The 22,775-nt window shown below is 44.8% G+C and overlaps 1 protein-coding gene across 2 annotated transcripts in view; it reads right to left on the bottom strand.

Annotated features, from left to right (window-relative positions):
* LARGE1 (LARGE xylosyl- and glucuronyltransferase 1) overlaps positions 1–22,775 on the bottom strand; it is a 645,394-nt gene that overhangs the window by 319,018 nt on the left and 303,601 nt on the right. For both annotated transcript variants that reach the window (XM_030815681.1, XM_030815680.1), the window contains exon 5: positions 9,358–9,481. In XM_030815681.1, the coding sequence (XP_030671541.1) occupies positions 9,358–9,481 (124 nt within the window). The remainder of the gene's footprint in view (positions 1–9,357; positions 9,482–22,775) is intronic.

Genomic DNA, 22,775 nt, shown 5'->3' with positions numbered 1-22,775 from the left:
AGCACTTGGTTAATTCTTTTGGCAAATTCCTTAGAAATAAAACATAATAAAACACATGTCCTCTCTGTAGCATGGAGTTCTTGGGAGGACAGAATGAAAGTAGGTATATGAAAGCATTTCTTTTTTTTTAATTTTTAATTTTATTTTTTGTGGGTACATAGTAGGTGTATATATTTATGGGGTATAAGAGATGTTTTGATACAGATAAAGCATTTCCTTATCAGTTAAATGCAGTATGAATGAGAAGACCACAATAAATAAGAATGAGAAGGAAACAATGCTCAGGATGAGAAAAAAGGTGAGTTGGGACACTTCACTGCTTTTAAACGAGTTTAAGACTCTGAGCTCAGACCAACTGTAGCTCAAGGTGGGGCATGTCACATATGCAGATCTAGACCAAGTGCTGTGATTTGCAGAACCACAGAGAATGTCTCTATCTATGGGATGGAGACACAATGGGGAGCACATTTAAGCAAGTCAGCAACCTGGAAGGCATTTATTCCACAAGCAGATCAGAAGACATGTTTAAGGGTCAACTATCACCTAGGCTCCATGCACTGCCATTTCAGTTACAGTTGAAAAAATGGAGTAGTGATTACTGAGAAGAAGAGAGGATTCAGTAAATGTGTCAGGTCTTCAAACAACTGGTTGATGCACACTGTGTAGCTCAACACATAGAAGCCAGGTGTTTGCTGGAGGCCAGGATTGGCCAGATTTTGTCCGATGGCTGGGCATGAACATAAATGTTACAGACCTTGCCCTCTAGGTTCCCTCCGTCTAGTAGAGAAGGCAGATGAGGGAACAGAAAAATGGTACACAGGCTTGCACTTACTCTTCATTAATGCTCAGGTGGACCAATGAGGAGAATGAAAAAGATGAAGATTTCAGTAAGGCATAAGGCGAATATTTCTAATAGTTTCTAAATATGGAACAGGGTCCTTTGGGAGGTAATGATCTCTTATCTATGGAAGTATCCAAAAGCAGAAGATTAATGACCATTTGTATAGAATATTATACAAGAAAGTGGAAGGTTATGCTAGATGACTGCCAAGTTCCTTTCTAATTAAGATTCTGTGCTTCTCAAAAGGGGACAAGATCCATTCATTAGAAGACTTAAATAAAGAAAAATCTGCCTGTGTAAAAAGTGAATTGAACAAATGACATAAAAAGATTATTTTATAATGCAGATTAGAGTTTGCGTTCATTGTCTAAAATTTTCCATGTCCAACATTTCACAGTGAAACATCAGTCTTATAAATACACAAAGGTATGCTTTCAAGTGCTTTATGCTTTTCCATGTCCATTCTGTGATCTTGCCCTCACTGTGTGAGAGAGAAAAGCCCATGACAGAGGCCAGAGGTACGCTGCTGACCTTGCAGAACCAGCCTTCATATTCAGAAACCACACAGATAATCCAAGAACCAATAAAACAATAAAGAAAATGGGAAAGTGGTAATTTTTCCAGACCTGCGCATAATATTTAACCTCTGTCACCCTGCCGAATAACACAGGACCACAAAGGAAAGAAGGAACAAGAGCATAAATGCATCAACTATTCTAGAAAAATAAGCCAAAATGTAGACCCTCTGATGAGAGGTCGGCAGTCATTGTTGGAGGAGAAGAGGAAGGGTTGACATGGTGGGCTTAGAAAAGATTTAAGAAGTTAATTACAGTCATCTTTAAATATATGAAAGGCAGCCACATTAGGAACAAAAAGAAGAAAGCAAGATTTGTTGAGTGCCTATTATGTGCCAAGCATTGCTTTCCATTACAAGTCCTCATTAAACTGCAATCAATCTTCACCAATAAAGGAGAGCCAGAAATACCCATTTTGATAGGCTATTTATTCACCTCTGTCCATTGCTCTGGGTATTAACACATTATTAGTGAACTTGGGGATTCAGAAGGCCACACACACCTTACTTCATTTCTCATGTTTCTGCAGGGCATCCCAGAGCAGATAATGCCCTTCCATGAGACATATCTACATCTTCTGTCTTTCCTCTGCAGGCCCAGCTTCACTGGAGCTGCTCCAGCCTCATGAGAGCATTTCGTCACAGCACCTGAAGTTCAACCATTGTTAAGTGTGGTCCCCACTGAGCTATAAACCAGGCCCAGCAGCCAGAAAACCCAGATCCCATTCTGGGAAAAGCTATATGTTAGAAAGAAACATATGTGATCTCTTGTTGGGCAATTCAGTTGCCCTTCTTGGCCTAATTCATGAAAAAAACAAAAAAAAAACCAAAAACTTGTAAGTATTAAGCCTCCTTCCCACCCTAGAATCCTATGATTTCATGTTCTCTTCAGTCTCTCCCAGAAGAAAATGTCCAGTATTCAGGAAGCATAGCTTCCCAGGAAACAGATAGGGTAGGCAGCAGTTTACCCATCCCCTACATGACAGGAACAATGAGTCTGCCTTCTAAAGGACGGCAGGGGGCTGGAAGATTACAGTTCTCTAAAGACAACCTCTGCCATCCTCCATAGAGACCAGCACAAAGGCAATTAAGGATGAGTAGGAGGCCAGTTTTTAGAGTCCACCATCAATATTTTCTGCAGCCACAGTCCTGAATCTCACTTCATCATCTTTCTGATGTTGGTAACAAGCGGGCATTGGGTCTAAGAGAAAAGGAGAAAAATTAGGGCTCCCAGCTAGACAGGTGAATCATGAAACAGCCACTGCCGTGCCGCTTCCCTTCCTGAGCTCGGGATCATGCGCACCCCAGTGATAGCATGGGGGTGACTTTCTGGGCCAGCTGGGGCAAGATCAAAGGCTGGTAGACATGCAGGGCCTTGTCTGAAAACTGGCAAGAAATGTTTTCCTGATTTAAAGCCAACTGTCTAGAGTGACGACTGTTAGTTTAGAACAGGATCCTTGGATGGAAGTGACAGGGCCATCCCCATCCTCAGCAGCATCCTTAGAAGGGTTCCCTTTTATCCCCTACAGGAAGTACCATTCCCAGCAGGCCTTCCATGCAGGGGCCATGCTTAATGTACTGGTTCTTCAGGAACAGCCAAAGAAGGAACCCGCCCCCCCTCAAAAGCTCAGAGAGTCCTTGTCTAGACACAATGACAGTAACTTAGCTGAAATAAGCCACAGAGAGGGAAACAGGACATAGGAGAAAGGGCACAGATCCTGGAGTCAGACAGTTCTGGATATTCATCCTGGCTCTGCTATGTACCAGTCACATGATTTGGAGTTAGTTAACTCCCCTATGCCTCAGTTCCTTTGTATGTACAATGGGAATAATAATAGGACCTAGCCCATAGAGGTGTTGTGAGAAACAGACTATGAGAAAACCATGTAAAACATGAGAAATGAAGTAAATGATTCTTTTTTATTATTATACTTTAAGTTATGGGATACGTGTATAGAATATACAGTTTTGTTACATGGGTATACACGTGCTATGGTGGTTTGCTGCACCCATCAACCGATCATCCACATTAGGTATTTCTCCCAGTGCTATCCCTCCCCCAGGCCCCCACCCCCTGACAGGCCCCAGTGTGTGATGTTCCCCTCCCTGTGTCCATGTGTTCTCATTGTTCAACTCCCACTTATGAGTGAGAACATACAGAGCTTGGTTTTCTGTTCTTGTGTTAGTTTGCTGAGAATGATGGTTTCCAGCTTCATCCATGTCCCTACAAAGGACATGAACTCATCCTTTTTAAAGGCTGCATAGTATTCCATGGTGTCTATGTGCCACATTTTCTTGATCCAGTCTATCACTGATGGGCATTTGGGTTGATTCCAAGTCTTTGCTATTGTGAATAGTGCCACAATAAACATACATGTGCATGTGTCTTTATAGTAGAATGATTTATAATCCTTTGGGTATATACCCAGTAATGGGATTGCTGAGTCAAATGGTAGTTCTGGTCCTAGATTCTTGAGGAATTGCCACACTGTCTTCCACAATGGTTGAGTAAGTGATTCTTAAACGATAGATGTTAGACCACAGCCTGTGGGATCCAAAGTCATGGAAAAGAGGAATTTTGAATTCAAGTGCAACTCGACAGTGGTAACCAACGGTCGTTCCCCAGGAGCTGTGGCCCCTATCTTTCAAATTCCCTTAAGATCTCTACTACATCCATGTCTACTGAATTATACAATCCTCTATCTCATATCCTTTCTTTTGGGAAGGGAAAAGTCGAATATCAGCGTCAGCACTTGTTAGCAGCCTAATCTTAGGCAAATGCTCTTCAACCCCACACTTTAACTTAAGTGAGGTGGAGGTAATCATACTTATCTTTCCAACCCCCAGGGTCATCATGAGAGATGAGTGACAGCCCGCATCACTGACAAAGCTCTACGCAAAAATAAGTTTTCCTCCTGTAGACAGGAGCTGCGTGTTTTGAGTGGAGCTCAGAGCAGAGGTACCTTCAGTCCTGGTAGCCTGTTGGTACCAGGACTTGGAGGCCGGAAACAAATGGGCCACGTGAACATCGGGAAGACCAATGAGCATTTCACAGGCCACAGAGATAGGCAGGCTGGGCCATCACTATTTGCAAATCCCCACTAATTGGTCATTACAGAGAGAAGTGTACCAGTCCACTGCGAATTTCCCACAGTTCATTTTTAATCATGCACCAATCCCTCACAAATGTCCTGTTCCCTATTACTTCATTCTCTAGCACTAACAGATATCATAAGGGGCCCACAGGAACATTTCTGAGAAATGCCATTTCCAACAGCGTACAAAGTGGTTTCTTGGAGCTGTATCAAGGGAAGCCGTCACGTGTGTCTGCTGAGGGTACCATCTGACATGCTTCCTGAATGCAGCTGTGGAACACAGCACAAGTCCATTTCTCTCCTGTTCTTCCTCCTTCCCTAAGGTCGTCTAGTGCATAGTGTTTTAATGTGTTTCCTTCCTAGTGTACCTGTCATGGAAAGACACTCACTCACCTGTCCCAGAGCTGCTCTTAGGAGGTGGGCTGGTGCAAATAGAGCTGCCTTATCTATGCGACTTCAGGGTGGCTGGTGGGCAAACTCCTGGCTGCCCACACAAGCCTCCGGGAAACAAATAGGCATTAGGAATGTGGTGACCCTGGGCTCTACAGTGATAAAGAAACGTGAACTCCTGGGCCTGACGGTGATAAAGCAACTCTGCCATTGGTTTTATTATTCTTAGGGACCCAGCTCTAAATTCATTGTGTATCAGTCATTTAGTAAACATCTTTATAAGCCAGTCATTTAGCAAGCATCTTTATAAGTTTTAGCACACATCTATAAAGCTTCTTTTAAAAATGTTTTAGCAAATATCTTTACGCCAGGCATTTGGGATACAAAGGTGGTGAAAAACAGACGTGATCCTGGTTTGGGAGCTTACAGTATAGGAGATAGACATCTATTAGCTCATCACACAAAAGCATGAAAGAATACCCTCTCTGTTGAGTTTACCGAAGAAATGTATGTGATTCTAGGAGAACATGTAACAAAGCAACCCCTATGAAATGATAAAGGCAGGGAAAGTTTCCCCGAGTACACGTAACTTTAGCAAAAGAACTTGTTATTCATTAGCAATGGGGGAAAGGAAGGAGGTTGGGGAACAGTTTAATAAATTGAAGAAATAAACTGTTCAAAGGCGCTCTGGGGGGAAAGAAGGAGCAAAGTGAATCTGCAGGACTGGAGAGTGAGGAAGGACGCAAGTGGTGCAAGAACAACTTGGAAGGAGGCATGAGCCAGTGTCTGCAGAGAGATGCGACTCGGTTAAGAACTGTGGCCTTGGCCGGGGGCAGTGGCTCGTGCCTGTGATCCCAGCACTTTGGGAGACTGAGGCAGGCAGATGACTTGAGGTAGATGGATCACTTGAGGTCAGGAGTTTGAGACCAACCTGGCCAACTTGGTGAAACCCCGTCTTTACTAAAAATATAAAAATTAGCTGGGCCTGGTGGTGCACGCCTATGGTCCCAGCTACTCTACTCAGGAGGCCGAGGCAGGAGAATCGCTTGTATCCAGGAGGTGGAGGTTGCAATGAGCCGAGATCACGCCACTGCACTCCAGCTTGGGCGACAGAGCAAGACTCTGTCTGCAAAACAAACAAACAAAAACTGTGGCCTCTATCTCAGAGCAGTAGGAAACCAGGGAAGGTTTTACCCAGAGGAAAAGAGTGGCATGACTGCGCTTGTTTTTGGAAAGCTGACTTTTGCTACTGAGAGAAAAGATATGGGGGAGGAGAGGTGAGCAGTGGAGGGAAGAGACCGGTGTGAAAAACGCTTGCCATTGTGCTAGGGAAAGATCACAAAGCATGGACTAGGTAGGTGCAGGGGAGGTGGAGCCACGCTAGGGTGTGACGTGGTTAGACCCAGGGCAAGAGAAAGGGACAAAGATGAGCTCTCAGTTCCAGATCAGCAACTAAGCAGATGGTGACGCCACTGCAGAGGGGGCTGTCAGGCTGGTGGAGTAGGCAGATCACGGCTTTGGGGTTGTTGATCTGGGTTATGTATAAATTAAAACATAGACAGACTAGTAGATCATGGAGTCAGACAGGTCTGGGTTTTCATCCTGGCTTTGTCATGAACCATAGTTACTACTCTTATGAAAAAATTACGTTTTATAAATACTTTCATACTCACTGTTGTACTGGATTCTGACAACACTCTCATGGGATTCGGGAATGTGAGAGAGACAGGTGGTTAATTGGTAGGGGAATAAAAAGCAGGTGTCAGGAAACTTTGAAGAAGTCTTCGATAGCAGAGATTGGGTTGGAGGACAGGACTCTAGAGACAATATTCTTTTGAACATATCAGATTGTATTTTCTAAATTATTATTTTTTAAGCCATGAAGGATTTTTTTCGGATGGATATAAAAAAAAAAAAGCCAGCATGTAAAATAATAGACAGTTGGTCTCCCTGGATTAAAGTAGGCATGACAGAGTCAGAGCATCAGTGTTTCCTCCCCTTCTCCCCTTTCATCCGAGACCTCATGGAACGGGCTTCCAGGAGTGAATTCCAGTCGATGGTACCTCACTCCTTCAACTTCTTAGCTGTTGATGGATTTCACAGCAGGCCACGCTACGCAAGTGCATTTTAAGTCATTCTGGCCTCGGCTGCGAGTGGAAGGAAGCATTTTTAAGAACCTGTCATGTTGTGTACACTGAGCCATCTTATTTCATCCCTTCCTTTGTGGCTGACTCAGTCCCAAGCCATCTGAGAGCTGAGAGAACCAAGGTTCAAAACCAGTTAGAGAATTCTTCGGCGGTAAAACAGGATTTGAAATTAGTTTTTTTCCCAATCACTTTGTATTTTTTTCTTTTTTCCTCTTTTTTTTTTTTGAGGAAAAAAATGATACAATCATTTAGCCATGATCTTATCACTATGATCGCACCACATGCCAGCTCTATCACCCAGGCTGGCATACAGTGGTACGATCATAGCTCACTGCAGTCTTGAACTCCTGGGCTCAAGTGATCTTCCTTTTTCAGCCTCCAGAGTAGGTAGGACTACAGGTGCAGTCACCACATCCAGCTAGTTTTTTGTAGAGACAGGCATCTCACTATGTTTCCCAGGCTGGTCTCGAACTCCTGGGCTCAAGTGATCCCCCTGCCTCTGCCTCCAGAGCAGCTTAGACTGACTACAGGTGTGTGCCACCACACTTGGCTAATTTTTAAAATTTTTTTGTAGAGGTGGGGGGTCTCACTATGTTTGCCAGGCTGGTCTCAAACTCCTGGGCTCAAGCGATTCTCCCCACCTCAGCCTCGTAAAGTGCTGGGATTACAGGCATGAGCCACTACGCCCAGCACACTTCGATGTCTTCTTACAAAGTAAAGGGTGCAGGCTCACAGGGGACATGGCACTGGACTCCTACCCAAAGAAAGGCAAATGGTGAACACAGCGGCAGAGGCATCCTTCGGAACCAGCTGCTGCTCCTCCTCCCGTGTTGCTTTTCCCCCATGGTGTTGGCGCTAAGACCCTGGGAGACAGAGTGGCTTGCTTTCACCTTAATTAGCGCAGCAATTTGCTAAATTTTGTTTTTCCCTTTTTAAGAGTGTTAATCAATTTTAGCTCAGAATAGATTGGAATGGCACGCAAATTACCACGACAATCCCCAAATGCTAAATTTTGAACATCTCCATCAACCTCAGAGCCTGAAATATGTGAAAATCAGAAACTCTGGCCGGCATGTCAGTGATCTACTAAAAATGTTATGGCTCTACAATGAAAAGGTAACGGCTTTATGAGGTTTGGAACAAGAAATTTGCCAGTCAGCCTCATGCTTAGGTGTTGAGTCCTTCCCAAGGTGATCGGAGACAGAGCATCAGTGTATTTCTGCAAAGTTACATGTTCCTCTAATCACAGCAATTTGTTAAATCCACGAGCATTAGCGGGTACCTACTATGCACCAGAAATACAGAAAAGAATAAGATGCGACCCCTCTCCTCCTACCCCATTAAGAAGGGTCCAGTAGACAGACAAGTGAACAAAAAATGTCTTCCTCTTTCCTGTGGAAGTCAGGCTCTTTCTTAAGAGGAGTTGGCACTGCAGCTGAGTCCTGAAGGATGAACAGGAGTTGTGGCAAGATAGGTGGGAAGGAAATATCAGATGCAAGGAACAGAATAAACAAAGACTCAAACACAGAAGAGGGGGCAAAGGGAACTAGAGGTGTGCTCTGCTACTTAGAGTTCAAAGAATAGCGAAGGTTTACAGGAATGCCAGTGACAAGACCGGAAGTAGAATCAAGAGCCAGAATATACAGGACTTCTTAATCGGGCTGTGGGCCTCAACATGATGCAAGCAAAATGGCACTACAAAAAAATTGTAAGGGGATGAGATGACCAAAAAGGTTTCATTTGGTTGAAATCCCTCCAGCCTGACATAACCTTTAATATTTATTCAGCAGCGTCTTTTTAAAGCACATTCAAATATATTCTCTCATTTGAGCCTCTTAATTATCCCCATGAGTTTGGTATTTCATCCACCTTTTCTACTGATGAGAAAACAGGTCCAGCAGAGATGCGTGGTTTACTTTGTGTCTTTTGATCAGTAAGTGACAATATGCAAATTTAAACCCCAGCCCATGGGGGTCTGAGTTCAGCCTTTACTTCATTGGGTAATGGAACTCTCTAGATGACAGCTACCATAGACCACTTTCAGATTATACACCAGGCCAATGGCCTCCAGCATCTCCAGAAAGCCTTGGTGGTCAAAACTCACAGACCAAAGTGGATTCTGTGCACACAAAGGGGTTACTTTAATACTTTGATAATAAAATCAGATTCTGGTGGCAAACAACCTCCTTACGCCCTATACATTTTCAGTTAGGAGCTGAGATTTCTGGCATTGCTACAGTCCACTCAACCACAAGCAATAATGCTTCCAGCTAGAGGAGATCACGGAGGTGCCTCCCCTCCTGCCCATACCTTGAGCTCGTCTGCATTGTAGAAGTCCACACGCACAGCGGGCACCATCCAGGTCTGGAAGAGCGTGGCCAGGATCTGCTCCGCAATGGAGTCAGCAATAAGGTGGAAGTGCAGAGGGTTCCGTCTGTGGGGAGTGTGAGAAGGAAGGGTCAGGTGGAGAGGTACGGCTCTTTGAATTACAGCTGCAAAAACACACTCTTCACAGTTCCTATGGCAGGGCTCGTTTCTAACGGCAATTGTGAAAGTAAATCTGGCATGTTACCAAACCAGTGCTCACTGGTGAGGCTGCAGGAGCTGAAAAGGAGAGAAGGCATCTCACCGAACCTCCGTGATTCAGAGAAGTGACAACCAACCACCCATCACTACTGACACCCAATTCAGGCCAAACGCCATACCTGTTATTAGGATATTCATTTTTTTCTGAAAGCCGTAAGTAGAGCATGTGTTAACAATTTGGTCAACCTTTATATCTGCCACCTGGACTTATCAGCCTTAACGCAGAAATACGTCAACATAGGGTAAGTTTTTTAGACTGGCTGCAGGCTCCTGGCAAGAGACTTCTCCCATAGCACAGTGTAAGTTCTGTCTGCTGCTTGTTCCTCTCCAAAAGAAAACCAGGCTTTAAGATGGAGTCATCGGGAGCTCCCATCACCCAGTAACAGCCTGTCCTCACTTTTAATACTTCTATAGCTTTTATTCATCCGAAATAGACCACTTTCAGGTTGTATACTAAGCCAATGGCCTCCAGCCTCTACTGAAAGCTTTGGTGGCCAGAACTCAGACTAACAAAGTGGTTACTTTAATACTTTTGATAATAAAATCAGATTCTGGTGGCAAACAACTTCATTATGCCCTGAACACTTTCAGTTAGGAGCTGAGATGTCTGATGTTGCTTTTACTGAGGCAGCACCCGAAATGCCAAGGAGCATTACGCAAGGGCAAAACTTCCGGAGTTAAATGAAAACGGGTTCCAAACCCAGGTCTGAAATGTATGAGTGGGAATCTTGAGCGTGTCACTTACCCCTCTGCACTGCTATTTCTACATTCCGGAAAATGTGGAGAAAGACCTTCTCATCAGGCTGCTGTGTTGATTAAATAAGATAAGAAGTGCAAAATATGGCACATCAAAAATAAACATGGGATAATAATCAATAGCAGACACACCCTAATTAGGAACCAGCTAGATACAAAGCAATACGTCAGTCAAGAACTACTAGCATAAATACTATTGTGCTACTACAAATAATGACATAAAGCATAATGCCATGAATGAGTACCTACTACAAATAAAGCACTGTGGGAAATACAAAGATGAGAATGACCCGGCCCGCTGACCTCAAAGAGCTCATACTGCTCAGAGACAGACGAGCGCAGTTAAATATAAGCACGGGGCGGAATGTGATAAGGACTACAAAAGAACACAAAGTTCCATGGGAGTAAGAGCAGCAGCCAATTCTGACCGGGTCAGAAGGACGTGTAAGAGGAGAGGGAAGCTATGCCCTAAAGGGAAATGCAGGACTTTGACAAGAGGAGAAGGCAGAGGGGATGCAATCTGAGGAGAGCAACAGGAGACAAAGGCTGGGCCCAGGGTGTATTAGGAGTGGGGGCCAGGAGCGGAGGGGCTTAGCAGGGCTCCAGGGTTGGAGCAGAGAAGGAGGGACATGAGAATGCAATGAAAGTTTAATTAAAACAGTTCGGACCACGCACGGCGGATCACGCCTGTAATCCCAGCACTTTGGGAGGCTGAGGCGGGCGGATAATGAGATCAGGAGATCAAGACCATCCTGGCTAACACAGTGAAACCCCGTCTCTACTAAAAATACAAAAAATTAGCTGGGTGTGGTGGCACGTGCCTGTAATCCCAGCTACTTGGGAGGCTGAGGCAGGAAAATTGCTTGAACCTCGGTGGTGGAGGTTGCAGTGAGCCGAGATTGTGCCACTGCTCTCCAGCCTGGGTGACGGAGCAAGACCTTGTCTCAAAATAAATAAATAAATTAAATAAAATAAAAATAAACAGACTGGACTTCAGGGAGGTGTCGGGGGCAGGACGACTGGCCTCTTAGCTCTCGGCCGTCGGCATGGTCACTCCTCACACCTGTCCTACGTTCCAGACATACAGACCATCTCTCAGTTTCCCACCCCCTACCCTGTGCTCTCTCTCCACCATGGGCCTTATCATATTTAGCTTGCTCTGCAGGCTGCAACTGTCCCGCAGTTGCTCATTCAATAAATCTTCACTAAGTACACCCTATTTGTCAGGGGATGAGCTGGATGCTGGGGACACAGGGTTGAGTCAGACACACCCGCACTGTCCCTGATGTCATGGAGCTCACAGTCTTGCCCACCCTGCACCTCCACGTTCAGCACTTGGTTATACCTTAGTCTGCCTCAGGACCGCCATCATTTGCTCCTAGGATCCTTTCCTGACTACCCACGTCTAGGTCAGGGGTCCTCCCTAACTGTTATCCCAGCCATACGTACCGGCCTACTCATCCTTATGTAGTGGTTGCCTGTCTACTTGTCTACATCCCTCCTGTGAGCTCAGCAAGCTCAAGGATCACATCAGACACGTTCAAATGAACAGATCCATGATCTACAGCTCAGTGCCTAGAAGAGAGTAGGAGTTGAATAAATGAACTGAATGGATAGATGGGTGGTGAGCTGTGGACAGATGAGGGGAACAGATGTAGACATGTCATTTAGGAGAACATTAGACTTGGTGGATGTGAAACGAGAATCTGATTAAGACACTGTTGGCCTGGTGCCGTGGCTCATACCTGTAATCCCAGCACTTTGGGAGGCCAACGTGGGCAGATCACCTGAGGTCAGGAGTTCGAGTCCAGCCTGACCAACATGGCGAAACCCCATCTCTACTAAAAATACAAAATTAGCTGGGCATGGTGGCGGATGCCTGTAATCCCAGCTACTTGGGAGGCTGAGGCAGGAGCACCACTTGAACCTGGGAGGCAGAGGTTGCTGTGAGCCCAGATTGTGCCATTGCACTCCAGCCTGGGCAACAAGAGCAAAACTGCATTTCAAAAAAAAAAAAAAAAAAAAGTGTCTATCCCAGGAAGAGCAACAAGGAAGCTGGATCTAGAGGATTTCAGGAGAACAGAACTTAGATATGAGAAAAAAAAGAGAGAGGGAGGAGCAGAAGGCCACACTGGGGTTCCTGGGTCGGTGGCAATGGCTCCAGGACAGGGGATATAATGAGAAAGGCACCTTGGAGGAGGACAGTGAGTCTGGGATTGGGCACACCAAGCTGAAGGCGGGGGTGGCAAAGCCAGTGCTGCTGCTGAATGGGTGGGTCTAGACCTGAAGAAAGTGATTACTCAAGGCCAACCCACCATACACATAACAGGTGCCTAAGGGTAATAAAGTGAATAAATGAATCAAAAAGCAGTTAGCGCTACAGAATTTCCCCATGGGACCCACTGCCTGAAGACTGCAACTTTCCCATAAAATTATCTATGCTCACGATGCTCAGGCGAAAGGGGCATATCTTCCCTACAGCTTCCCTAAATGCTCTATAAGAGGCTGCCACTGGGCCTTGGTGATACCTGGTGGCATGAAGGGACAATGCTGTGTTTGCCCATTGGCCAGTGGCTTACCTGAGGGCCAAATCAGAGGCAGCAGGACAAAGTCACCGGGGAGACAGATGGTCCATTTGGCCCTCAGTGTTTCCACAACTGTCTCCCAGGGACATAGTTGCCATAATGGAGTCTTATTAATGGAGAATGGATAAAGGTAAGCCTATATCATGGTCAAGTTGCATGTTCATCTACAGTAGAGGGGCAGCTTAATTTTAGCCATGGGGTGACAATAATAAATGGACCAAGCTTCTTATATCTGCTGTAATGCATCATACTTTCCACATTTCTGTATCTTTGCTTGTGCTGTTCCCTCTCCATGGAATGCCCCTCCCTGCTTGGAAGCCCCATGAATTCCTGTTCATTCTTCAAAATTCCCTTTGTAGGTCATCTCCTCCTGGAAACCTTCTTTGAGCACTTCCTTGTGTCTTTCTTCTGCTAACTCTGCACCTTGTGTGAAAAGCTCATCTGCCATCTGTAGCAAGGCATTGTGATACGTATTCAAACTGCTGGCTCCTTGTCCCTACTGTGAGACCACAGACGACAGAAACCATCTTTTCATCCCCATCCACAGTATCCAGCAAAGAACCTGGTGAATCATGGGTCCTGAGTAGATACTCCTGTAACAACAACAAAAAGCCAGTGCCCCTCCTTGTATTATCAATGTAACAACCAGCATAGGAGGGCAGAAGCAGCTGATGGCACACTTCGTATCAAGAGTTTGGAGTTTGGGCTGTGTTCCAGAATGCCTGGCTTGGCATCCCGGCTGCAGTACCTACTGAGTGACTGTAAGCAAGTCACTTCATCTCTCAAGGCCTAATTTTCTCATCTCCAAAGCAGGAAAGAGATAATGGGAAGCAAGGAATATTATATTGGATAATTTTGAGGATAAAATGACATAATAAACATAAAGCGCTTAGTAAAGTACTACCTGATATATGGTAAGATTTCAGTACAGGTTATCTATTATCAATATTAACTTATGATACTGCTTTTTTTCTCTACTACTTCTGCATCGCGTTTTCGATGAAGTATTTTCAATTAGTTCTTCCAAGCACAGACAAAAAATGGGCTGAATGAATATCCAACAAAGAGCTATTAAGCAATAACTACATGTAAGTTACAACAGGGATACAGGTGATGAATGAGCTACGAGTGTTCTCTTCAGGCAGCTTAAATCTTGGAGAGTCAGAGGAAGACAGAATACAAAAAACTCCACAAACGTCAGAACATGGATGCACCGCTGTGCTGGGCTGCCACACGCAACTACAGAGCTTGAGAATGGCCCATTTCCCAGGGAGCCTTCCACATAGACAAACAGGTAATATTATGCAGGACACTCTTAGAGTTAGATGGAGAACAACCTGCACGACCATATATGACGACTCTACAAGGAGGAGCACAAAAGCTACATGGTGAGGGTGAAAGAGATGACATTTTGGTAGTGAAGAATCTGGGAGGTTTCCATGAACTATGTGGCAATTAAGTTGGAGCTCCAAATGGGTAGAGGAGGAGAAAGGGAGGCATTCAGCAGGGAAGTGCAGTTGACTGTTGAGTAACACGGGGTTGAACTGTATGGGTCCACTGACACATGGATTTTTTTCAACAAAACCTGGAATGGGAAACCCAACTATACTGAGGACTGATTTTTCCCACAGGCTGTGATATAGTTTGGATATTTTTCCCCAACCAAATCTCATGTTGAAATGTAATCCCCAATGTTGGAGGTGGGGCCTGATGGTTAGTGTTTGGGTCATGGGGGCAGATCCCCCATGGCTTGGTGCTGTCCTCATGATGTGAATTTTCTCAAGATCTGGTTGTTCAAAAAGAGTGTGGCCCCTCCCCACACTTTCTCTTGCTCCCACTCTCCTCTTGCATGTGATGTACCTGTTCCTGCTTCACCTTCTGCCATAAGTAAACACTCCTCGAGGTGTCCCTAGAAGCCAGGCAGATGCTGGTGCCATGCTTGTACAGCCTGCAGAATCATGAGCCAATTAAACTGTTTTTCTTTATAAATTATCCAGTCACAGGTGTTTATAGCAATGCAAGAACAGCCTAACACAGAAAAATTGGTACCAGGAGTGAGATACTACTATAAACATATATGAAAATATGGAAGCAACTTTGGAGCTGGGTAACATACAGGGGCTAAAAGAGTTTGGAGGGCTCAGAAGAAGACGGGAAGATGAGGGAAAGTCTGGAACTTCTTATATACTGGTTTAATGGCTGTGACCAAAATGCAGATAGTGATAAGGACACTGAAGTCCAGGCTGACAGGTTCTCAGATGGGAATGAGGAACTTATTGGGAACTTGATTAAAGGTCACCCTTGATGTGCCTTAGCAAAGAACTTGACTGTACTGTGTCCATGCCCGAGAGATCTGTGGAAGTTTTAACTTAAGAGTGACAACCTAGGGTATCTGGCAGAGGAAATTTCTAAGCAGCAAAGTGTCCAGATGGAGGAGCAAAGAAATAATCTAAAAATTGGAACTTAAAGAGGAAAGCAGGGTGTAAAAATTTGGAAATTTTGTAGCCTAACCATGTGGAAAACAAAGAAAAGGCTTTTTAGGGTGGTGGTGGGTGGCGGGGGAGAAGAACCCACAACTTGCTAGAGATATTAGCATAACTAAAAAGGGGCCAGGAACTGACAGCCAAGACAATGGGAAAAAGGCCCTGAAGGCATTTCAAAAGTCTTCCAGGCTGCCCCTCCCATTACAGGCCCAGAGGCCTAGGAGGAAAGAATGGTTTCCTGGGCCAGGACTAGGACACCATTGCCCTGCACCACCCCAAAAGACTGCTCTTTGCATCGTGGCCCCTCCAGTTCCAGCCTCAGCCCAAAGGGCCCAAGATACAGCTCAGGCTGCAGCTTCAGAGAGTGTAAGCTATAAACCTTGGTAACTTCCATGGGGTGTTAAGCCTGTCAGGATGCAGAGTGCAAGAGTGAAGGAGGCTTGGAAGCCTCTACCAGATTTGAGAGAATGTATAAGAAAGCCTGGGTGCCCATGCAGAAGCCTGCTGCAGGGGCAGAGCCCACCAGAGATGTTCTATTAGGGCAGTGCTTAGGGTATATGTGGGGTTGGAGACCCCACACAAAGTCCCCTCTGGGACACTGCCTAGTGGAGCTGTGGGAAGGGGGCTGCTATCGTCCACATTCTAGAATCGCAGATCCACTGGCAACGTGCACCTTGTGCCTGGAGAAGCCACAGACACTCAACTCCAACCCATGAGAGCAGCTGCAGGGGCTGTATACCACAAAGCCACAGAAGTGTACCTGCTCAAGGCTTTGGGAGCCTGCCCATTGCACCAGTGTGCCCTAGATATGGGACATGGAGTCAAGAATTATTTTAGAGCTCTAAGATTTAGTGACTGCCCTGCTGGGTTGCAGACTTGTGTGGGGGCCTGTAGCACCTTTCTTTTGGCCAGTTTCTCCTTTTTGGAATAAGAGTGTTGACCTCATGCCTGTACCACCATTGTATCTTGGAAGTAAATACTGCATTTTGATTTTACAGGGTCATAGGTAGAAGGAACTCATCTCCAGATGCAACTTTGAACTTGGGACTTTTGAGTTAAGAATGGAATGAGTTAAGACTTTGGGAGGCTATTAAGAAACAATGATTGTAGTTTGAAATGTGAGAAGGACAGGACATTTGGGGGGCCAGGAGCGGAATGATAGAGTTTGGATATTTTTCCCCCACTCAAATCTCATGCTGAAATGTAATCCCCAGAGTTGAAGGTGGAGCCTTGGTGGAAGATGTCTGGGTTATGGGGGTGGATCCCTAATGGCTTAGTGCTGTCCTCACAATACTGAGTGAGTTCTCATGTGAGCTGGCTGTTTAAAGATTGTGGCACCTTCCACCCTCTCTCTTGCTCCTACTTTCACCATGTGATGTGCCTGCTCCTTTTTCCCTCTTCTGACATAAGTAAATGTTCCCTGAGCCCTCCCCAGAGGCCGAGCAGATGCTGGCACCATGCTTGTGCAGCCTGCAGAACGGTGAGCCAATTAAATCTCTTTTCTTTCTAAATTGCCCAGTCTCAAGTTTCCCCCCACCCACCCCCGGAGAAAGAGTTTCGCTCTTATTGCCCAGGCTGGAGTGCAGTGGCACGGTTTTGGCTCACTGCAACCTCCGCCTCCTGGGTTCAAGCTATTCTTCGGCCTCAGCCTCCCATGTAGCTGGGAATACAGACACCTGCCACCATGCCCAGCTAATTTTCGTATTTTTAGTAGAGATGGGGTTTCACCACGTTGGCCAAGCTGGTCTTGAACTCTTGACCTCAAGATCTGCCCGCCTCGGCCTCCCAAAGTGCTGGGATTACAGGCGTGAGCCACCGCACCCAGCCTCAGGTATTTCTTTATAGCAACACAAAAACGGTCTAACAGGGGTAGGTGCCATAGGGCTAACTACAGGACTTGAATACGTGCAGATTCTGGATATGTGGGTTTCCTGGACCCCATCCCCTCTGTATACCAAGGGACGACTCTGATAGAATAAGAAAGGAACAAAGGTGGTTAAAGTACAGAGCAGGTCTGTGAAAAAACAATAGTCATATTTGGGTGGATCATACAACAACATTTACTGGACACCTACTTCATGCCAGAAATAGGGAGGATAAAAAGAAAAAAGAGAGACCACGTCTTCAGGACAGACTGGGCTAGAATATGTGAGTTCCTAGGAACTGCAAATTTCATTCTCTAAGAGAAACAGCCAGACAAGGTTTGGAGGCTCGGCAGGCAGCAAATAGAAGTTATAATTCTGGGAAGTTTTAACGTGGTTACAGAGCAGAAGGTGGACCAGTGTGGGGTAAGAGGAGCAAGCCCTTAGAGAAAGATGCTATAAACATTAGGATGGGGTTTCCTCCTTCAATCTTCTTCTGCCTCTGGTCTATTTAAAGCATCTCTCCAGAAGGCAGAGTAAATCCAGAAAGAAACCTCACCCTCACCTTTATGGCAATACTAGGTGTCTGCATCGTCAAAGGGAATAGTAGGTTTCATTAGATTCCCTGAGAATATAAAAATGCTTAATCAGAAAACACATGAGCCCCTCATGGTGACCACCAAGACCTTGGCAGTTTGCTGACATTGTCTCAGCAATAAAAGGTGGGCTAACTATCAGCAGCTTGTGTCTAACTCCTATCAGACAGCATGCTTGAGGGGTTCCATTAATGTTCCACTTTGGGTACCATCATAAGAATTTGGGCCCAAACTGCAGTTCCTGACAGTGGCCTTTTCCTTTTAGGCTCACCAAGCCATGGCACAAGCACCTGAAAATACCGCCCAGACCACCTTTCTTGGAGCTTCTGTGTAAGCCGAAATAGTTCCCCTGAGCTTTAACCTGTAAATCTGACTGCCAACCAGATGGCCCCGCTTTCACATCCCACAGGTCCCTGGGAATCAAGAAGCACCCAATTACAATGCTACTACACACAAGTTTCTTTCTTTCTTTTTTTTTTTTTGTAAACAGAGTTTTCACTATTTTTGCCCAGGCTGGAGTGCAATGGCGCGATCTTGGCTCACCGCAACCTCCGCCTCCGGGATTCAAGCGATTCTCCGGCCTCAGCCTCCCGAGTAGCTGGGATTACAGACATGTGCCACCATGCCTGGCTACTAAACACCAAGTTTCTAATGATTTGTGGAGTGTTTGTCTGGGACCTGTCTCTTCTTTAGAATGTAAGCTCCTTGGGGACAGAGACTGGGTCTTGCATTCACTGCTGCATCCTAGCTCCCAGAGCTGACACAGTAAGCAGAGGCTTGTGTTTATTCTGCAGGACTGCATGGATGAGCGGCTTCCTCAATTTCCAAAACAGAACTCCTGGCCCCTTACACAGGTTTCCCCTTGAATTTCCTGCCTGTGTTAAAGGTGCCTCATTCACCCAGCCTCATAAGCTAGAAATGGGGGCATGCCCTGGGCCCCCTCCCTAGCTATATGCCACACACTCAATCAACCTCAAGTCCTGAAAGGCAGCTTAGCTTAATGGTTAGGAGCTGGGTCTTGAAAGCAAAACTGTCTTGTTTTTTTTCTTAACATGGTTCTGTCATGAACAAACGTTGAACCTTGGGAAAGCTTCTTCACCTCTGAGTCTCAGTTTCCAAATCTTCAAAATGGGCTTGATCACAATAGCTCCTACCTTATAGTTATTGTCAGGTCGATTGAGCTAAAACATACGCAGCACTTAGAACAAGGACTGGCAGGAAGTGAGGACTTAGTAAATGTTAGCTTCATTATCCTGTCCAACCTCGGGGATATCTCATGAATATATTCACTCTATTTTCTCATGAATATATTCACTGTTTTTCTGACTCTCTCACTCACTCTGATGTAGCCTCTAGCCCCTAAGCCATATGCTCGCTCTAACGTAATCACACAACCCCTTGCTCACTGTTCAATATATAAGCCCCAGCATCTCGCATGGAGCAAACAAGACCTTCAACGATCTCACCCTGTCTGTCCCTCAAAACTCATGTCTTCACACCCCTTCCTTAAACCGTGCACTCCAGCCGTTTCTCCCTCCGTTCTGCCTGTGACCAGCTCCTGCTCCTCCTGCAGGAATAAAGTCAAGAGCCACATTCCCAGGGAAACCTTCCACGGTCACCCCATCCAGCGCAGCCCCATCTCCCCCATCACTCTCCATCTCACTGTCCAGTCAGATTTCTTCCTAGCATTTATTATCACTGGAAATTTCCATGTTTACCTCCAAGACTATCTCCTACCCTCCATGAGACTGTCAGCTGTGGAGGATACAGCTTCTCCAGCTTCACAAAGTACCTCCTCTCGTTTACTCCTCTCTCTACAACCCCAGCGCTTAGAGAGCATTTAGCTGGTCTCGGGTGCAGTTCCAGGGTTGAGCATGCTCTCCTGGCAGGCTTGTGCCCATGCTGTCGCCTTTTCCTGGACCATCTACACTTCACCCCGCTAACTGCGTCTGGCCTTCTGTTCTCAAGTTAGATGCCACGGCTCTGAGGAGGCCATTCCACGGTGTCAGATGCCCTTCTTAGTGGCCCCAGCTGAGTCTGTACTCAAACCTTAGTTCAGATCTTTGAAATAATCAACTATTTACTTCTTTGTTCCCTGCTAGATGGAATCTTAGCATGGGTGCTTTATTTTGTTAAGAATCTTATCCCTAGATTTTTTTTTTTTACAGCCCCTTACAGGTAGAAACACTCAGTGATTGTTCAAGGAAAGAATGAATAAATGAACACATGAATAATTACCAAAAAGATCCAAATGCCCTCAGTTTGACACACTTACCAAAGAGATTCAAATGCCCACAGCTTGACACTATTACCTGGAAGTTAGGTACAGAGGCACTTAGAAAAAAATGTAGGAGCAAATCTTTTAACATTGGGTTAGGTAATTGTTCCTTAGATATGATCCCTGAAGCACAAACAATGAAAGAAAAAAAATAGATTTCAATGAAATAATTTTTAAAAAACCCTTTCTCTTTTTCTGCTGTCTGCCATGTGAAGACACAGCAAGAAGGCGGCCATCTGCAAATCAGGAAGAGGGTCCATCCCTACCAGAACCTGATCTCAGACCAGCACCCTGATCTCAGACTGCCCCAACTTCAGAACCATATGAAATAAATTAGTATTAAGAAAAAAAAAAAGAGGGAGAAATGTTGTGCTTCAAGGACATGATCAAGACAGTGAAAAACTACCAGAGTGGGAGATAATATTTTCAAGCATATATTTGATAAGCAACTTGTACCCACAATATATAAAGATACTTTACAGCTCCAACAATAAAAGGACAAGTAAGCTAATAAAAATTGAGCAAAGGATTTAAATAACCATTTCTCAAAGAAGATATACAAATGGCCAATAAGCACATGAAAAGACACTCAACATCATTAATCATTAGGGAAATGCAAATCAAAACCACAATAAGCCACTTACCCACTAGAATGGCAAAAATAAAAAAGATATATAACAAACAGTGATTAAGAATTTGCAGATATTGGAGCCCTCAATGGTTACCGGTGGAACTGTAAAATGAAGCAGCTGCTTGGAGAAACAGTTTGGCAATTTCTCAAAAAATTAAGCATAAAAATAAAAATATCTATAAAAATACGAAAACAGATGTCAATACAAAAGCTTATACAGAACATTCTTAGCAGAATTGTTCATAATAGTCAAGAAGTGGATGGCCAAGCACTGTGGCTCACGCCTATAATCCCAGCACTTTGGGAGGCTGCAGGTGGATCACCTAAGGTCAGGAGTTCAAGACCAGGCTGGCCAACATGGTGAAAACCTGTCTCTCCCAAAAACACAAAAATAAATAAACAAATACATAAATAAATAAATTAGCTGGGCATGGTGGTGGGCGCCTGTAATTCCAGCTACTTGGGAGGCTGAGGCCGGAGGATTGCTTGAACCCAACAGGCGGAGGTTGCAGTGAGCCGAGATTGCACCATTGCACTCCAGCCTGGGCAACAGAGCAAGACTCTGTCTCAAAAAAAAAAAAAAAAAAAAAAAAAAAAAGAAGTGGAAGAAACTGAAATGGCTCATCAGTTGATGAATGGATAATACAATGGGGTATATTCATACAATGGAGTATTTCTGGGTAATTAAATTAAATGAAGAACTGATATATGCTACATCAGGGATGAACTTTGACAACATTCTGCCAAATGAAAAAAGCCAGCCCAAAAGACTAAATACTGTATGATTTCACTTCCATGAAATGTCCAGAACAGGCAAATCCAAAACGACAGAAGGAAAGCAGATTAGTGGTTGGTATGGGATGGGAAGAGGAGGAAATCAGCACTATTAGGGCTGGGGATTTCTTTTCAAGGTTATAAAAATGCTCTGATATTAAATACTGAAGATAGTTGCACAATTCTGTGAATTTACTAAACAACCACTAAATTGTACACTTTTAAAGAGCAAATTTTATCATATTGACTTATTCATCTCAGAGGAATAGGTAAATATTGGAATGTTGGTCTGATCTGCGCATTTGGGAGAGGGAAGGAGGCCTGCCCTGCTTCTGCTTCTGGGCTTCCTTCCCCAGGGGGATGTGCTAAGCAGTAAATAGTGTGCCCACATGGGAAACTCTGCAATTGTCCAGGCTGGCCTCTGACCGGGAGGTAAGTACAATTCATGGAGACATGAGAGCCCTATTTGTGGCCACAGTTGAAAGAACATCCTATACCTCTCTCAAGACTAACAGCAATAAAGGAGACTTATTTCATTCTTTATATGTGTGACTTCTGAGCCTTATTTCACATTTGGTTCCTAACTCAGGAAGGTAAGAAATAGTTTTAATGACAGAGCCCTGCAAATTCCAAAATCAGCCAAAGCCTATGAGTCTACATCCTATTCTCTTTTGTTCAAAGGGAGATTAGCAAGAGTTAGACAGATGTTAAGGACATATTTACACCAAAGAGAATTTCACCAACTGCAGATAATAAAAACTCATTCAGAGGAATAATTTTCTCAATATATGATTCAAGACTATTTAGTTTTATATTTGTATAACATCTAAAATAGTCTTTTATGCCAGCTACCAGTTATAAATACACTTGCGAGCATTGCCTGAGGCCCCTTAGAAAAAGCTTCTGCCTGGCCAGGCCAGCTTGGGTACACATCTTAATATAGAGTGGTCCCACATAGCATGCCTGGGTTACTGCAACCCATATATTGCTGCAGACATCAAGTGTGGTCCACAGACAGACCAGACCACAATTCTACACCAAAGAAGGAAGCAAGTGTGTGCTTCCTCTCTAGCAGAGCCTGCAGACTTCACTCTTAATGAGCAATGCTCCTGCTCCCTCTGGTTTCCTTAACTGCTCCCTTGTTCCAGGCTGAGATGCAATAAATATGGTACTACAA

This window comes from Nomascus leucogenys, chromosome 7b, assembly GCF_006542625.1.
Source record: "Nomascus leucogenys isolate Asia chromosome 7b, Asia_NLE_v1, whole genome shotgun sequence".
In the NCBI taxonomy this organism is placed as follows: Eukaryota; Metazoa; Chordata; class Mammalia; order Primates; family Hylobatidae; genus Nomascus; species Nomascus leucogenys.
The sequence above is the reverse complement of the archived record's forward strand: the minus strand, read 5'-3'. Positions and strand labels throughout refer to the sequence as shown.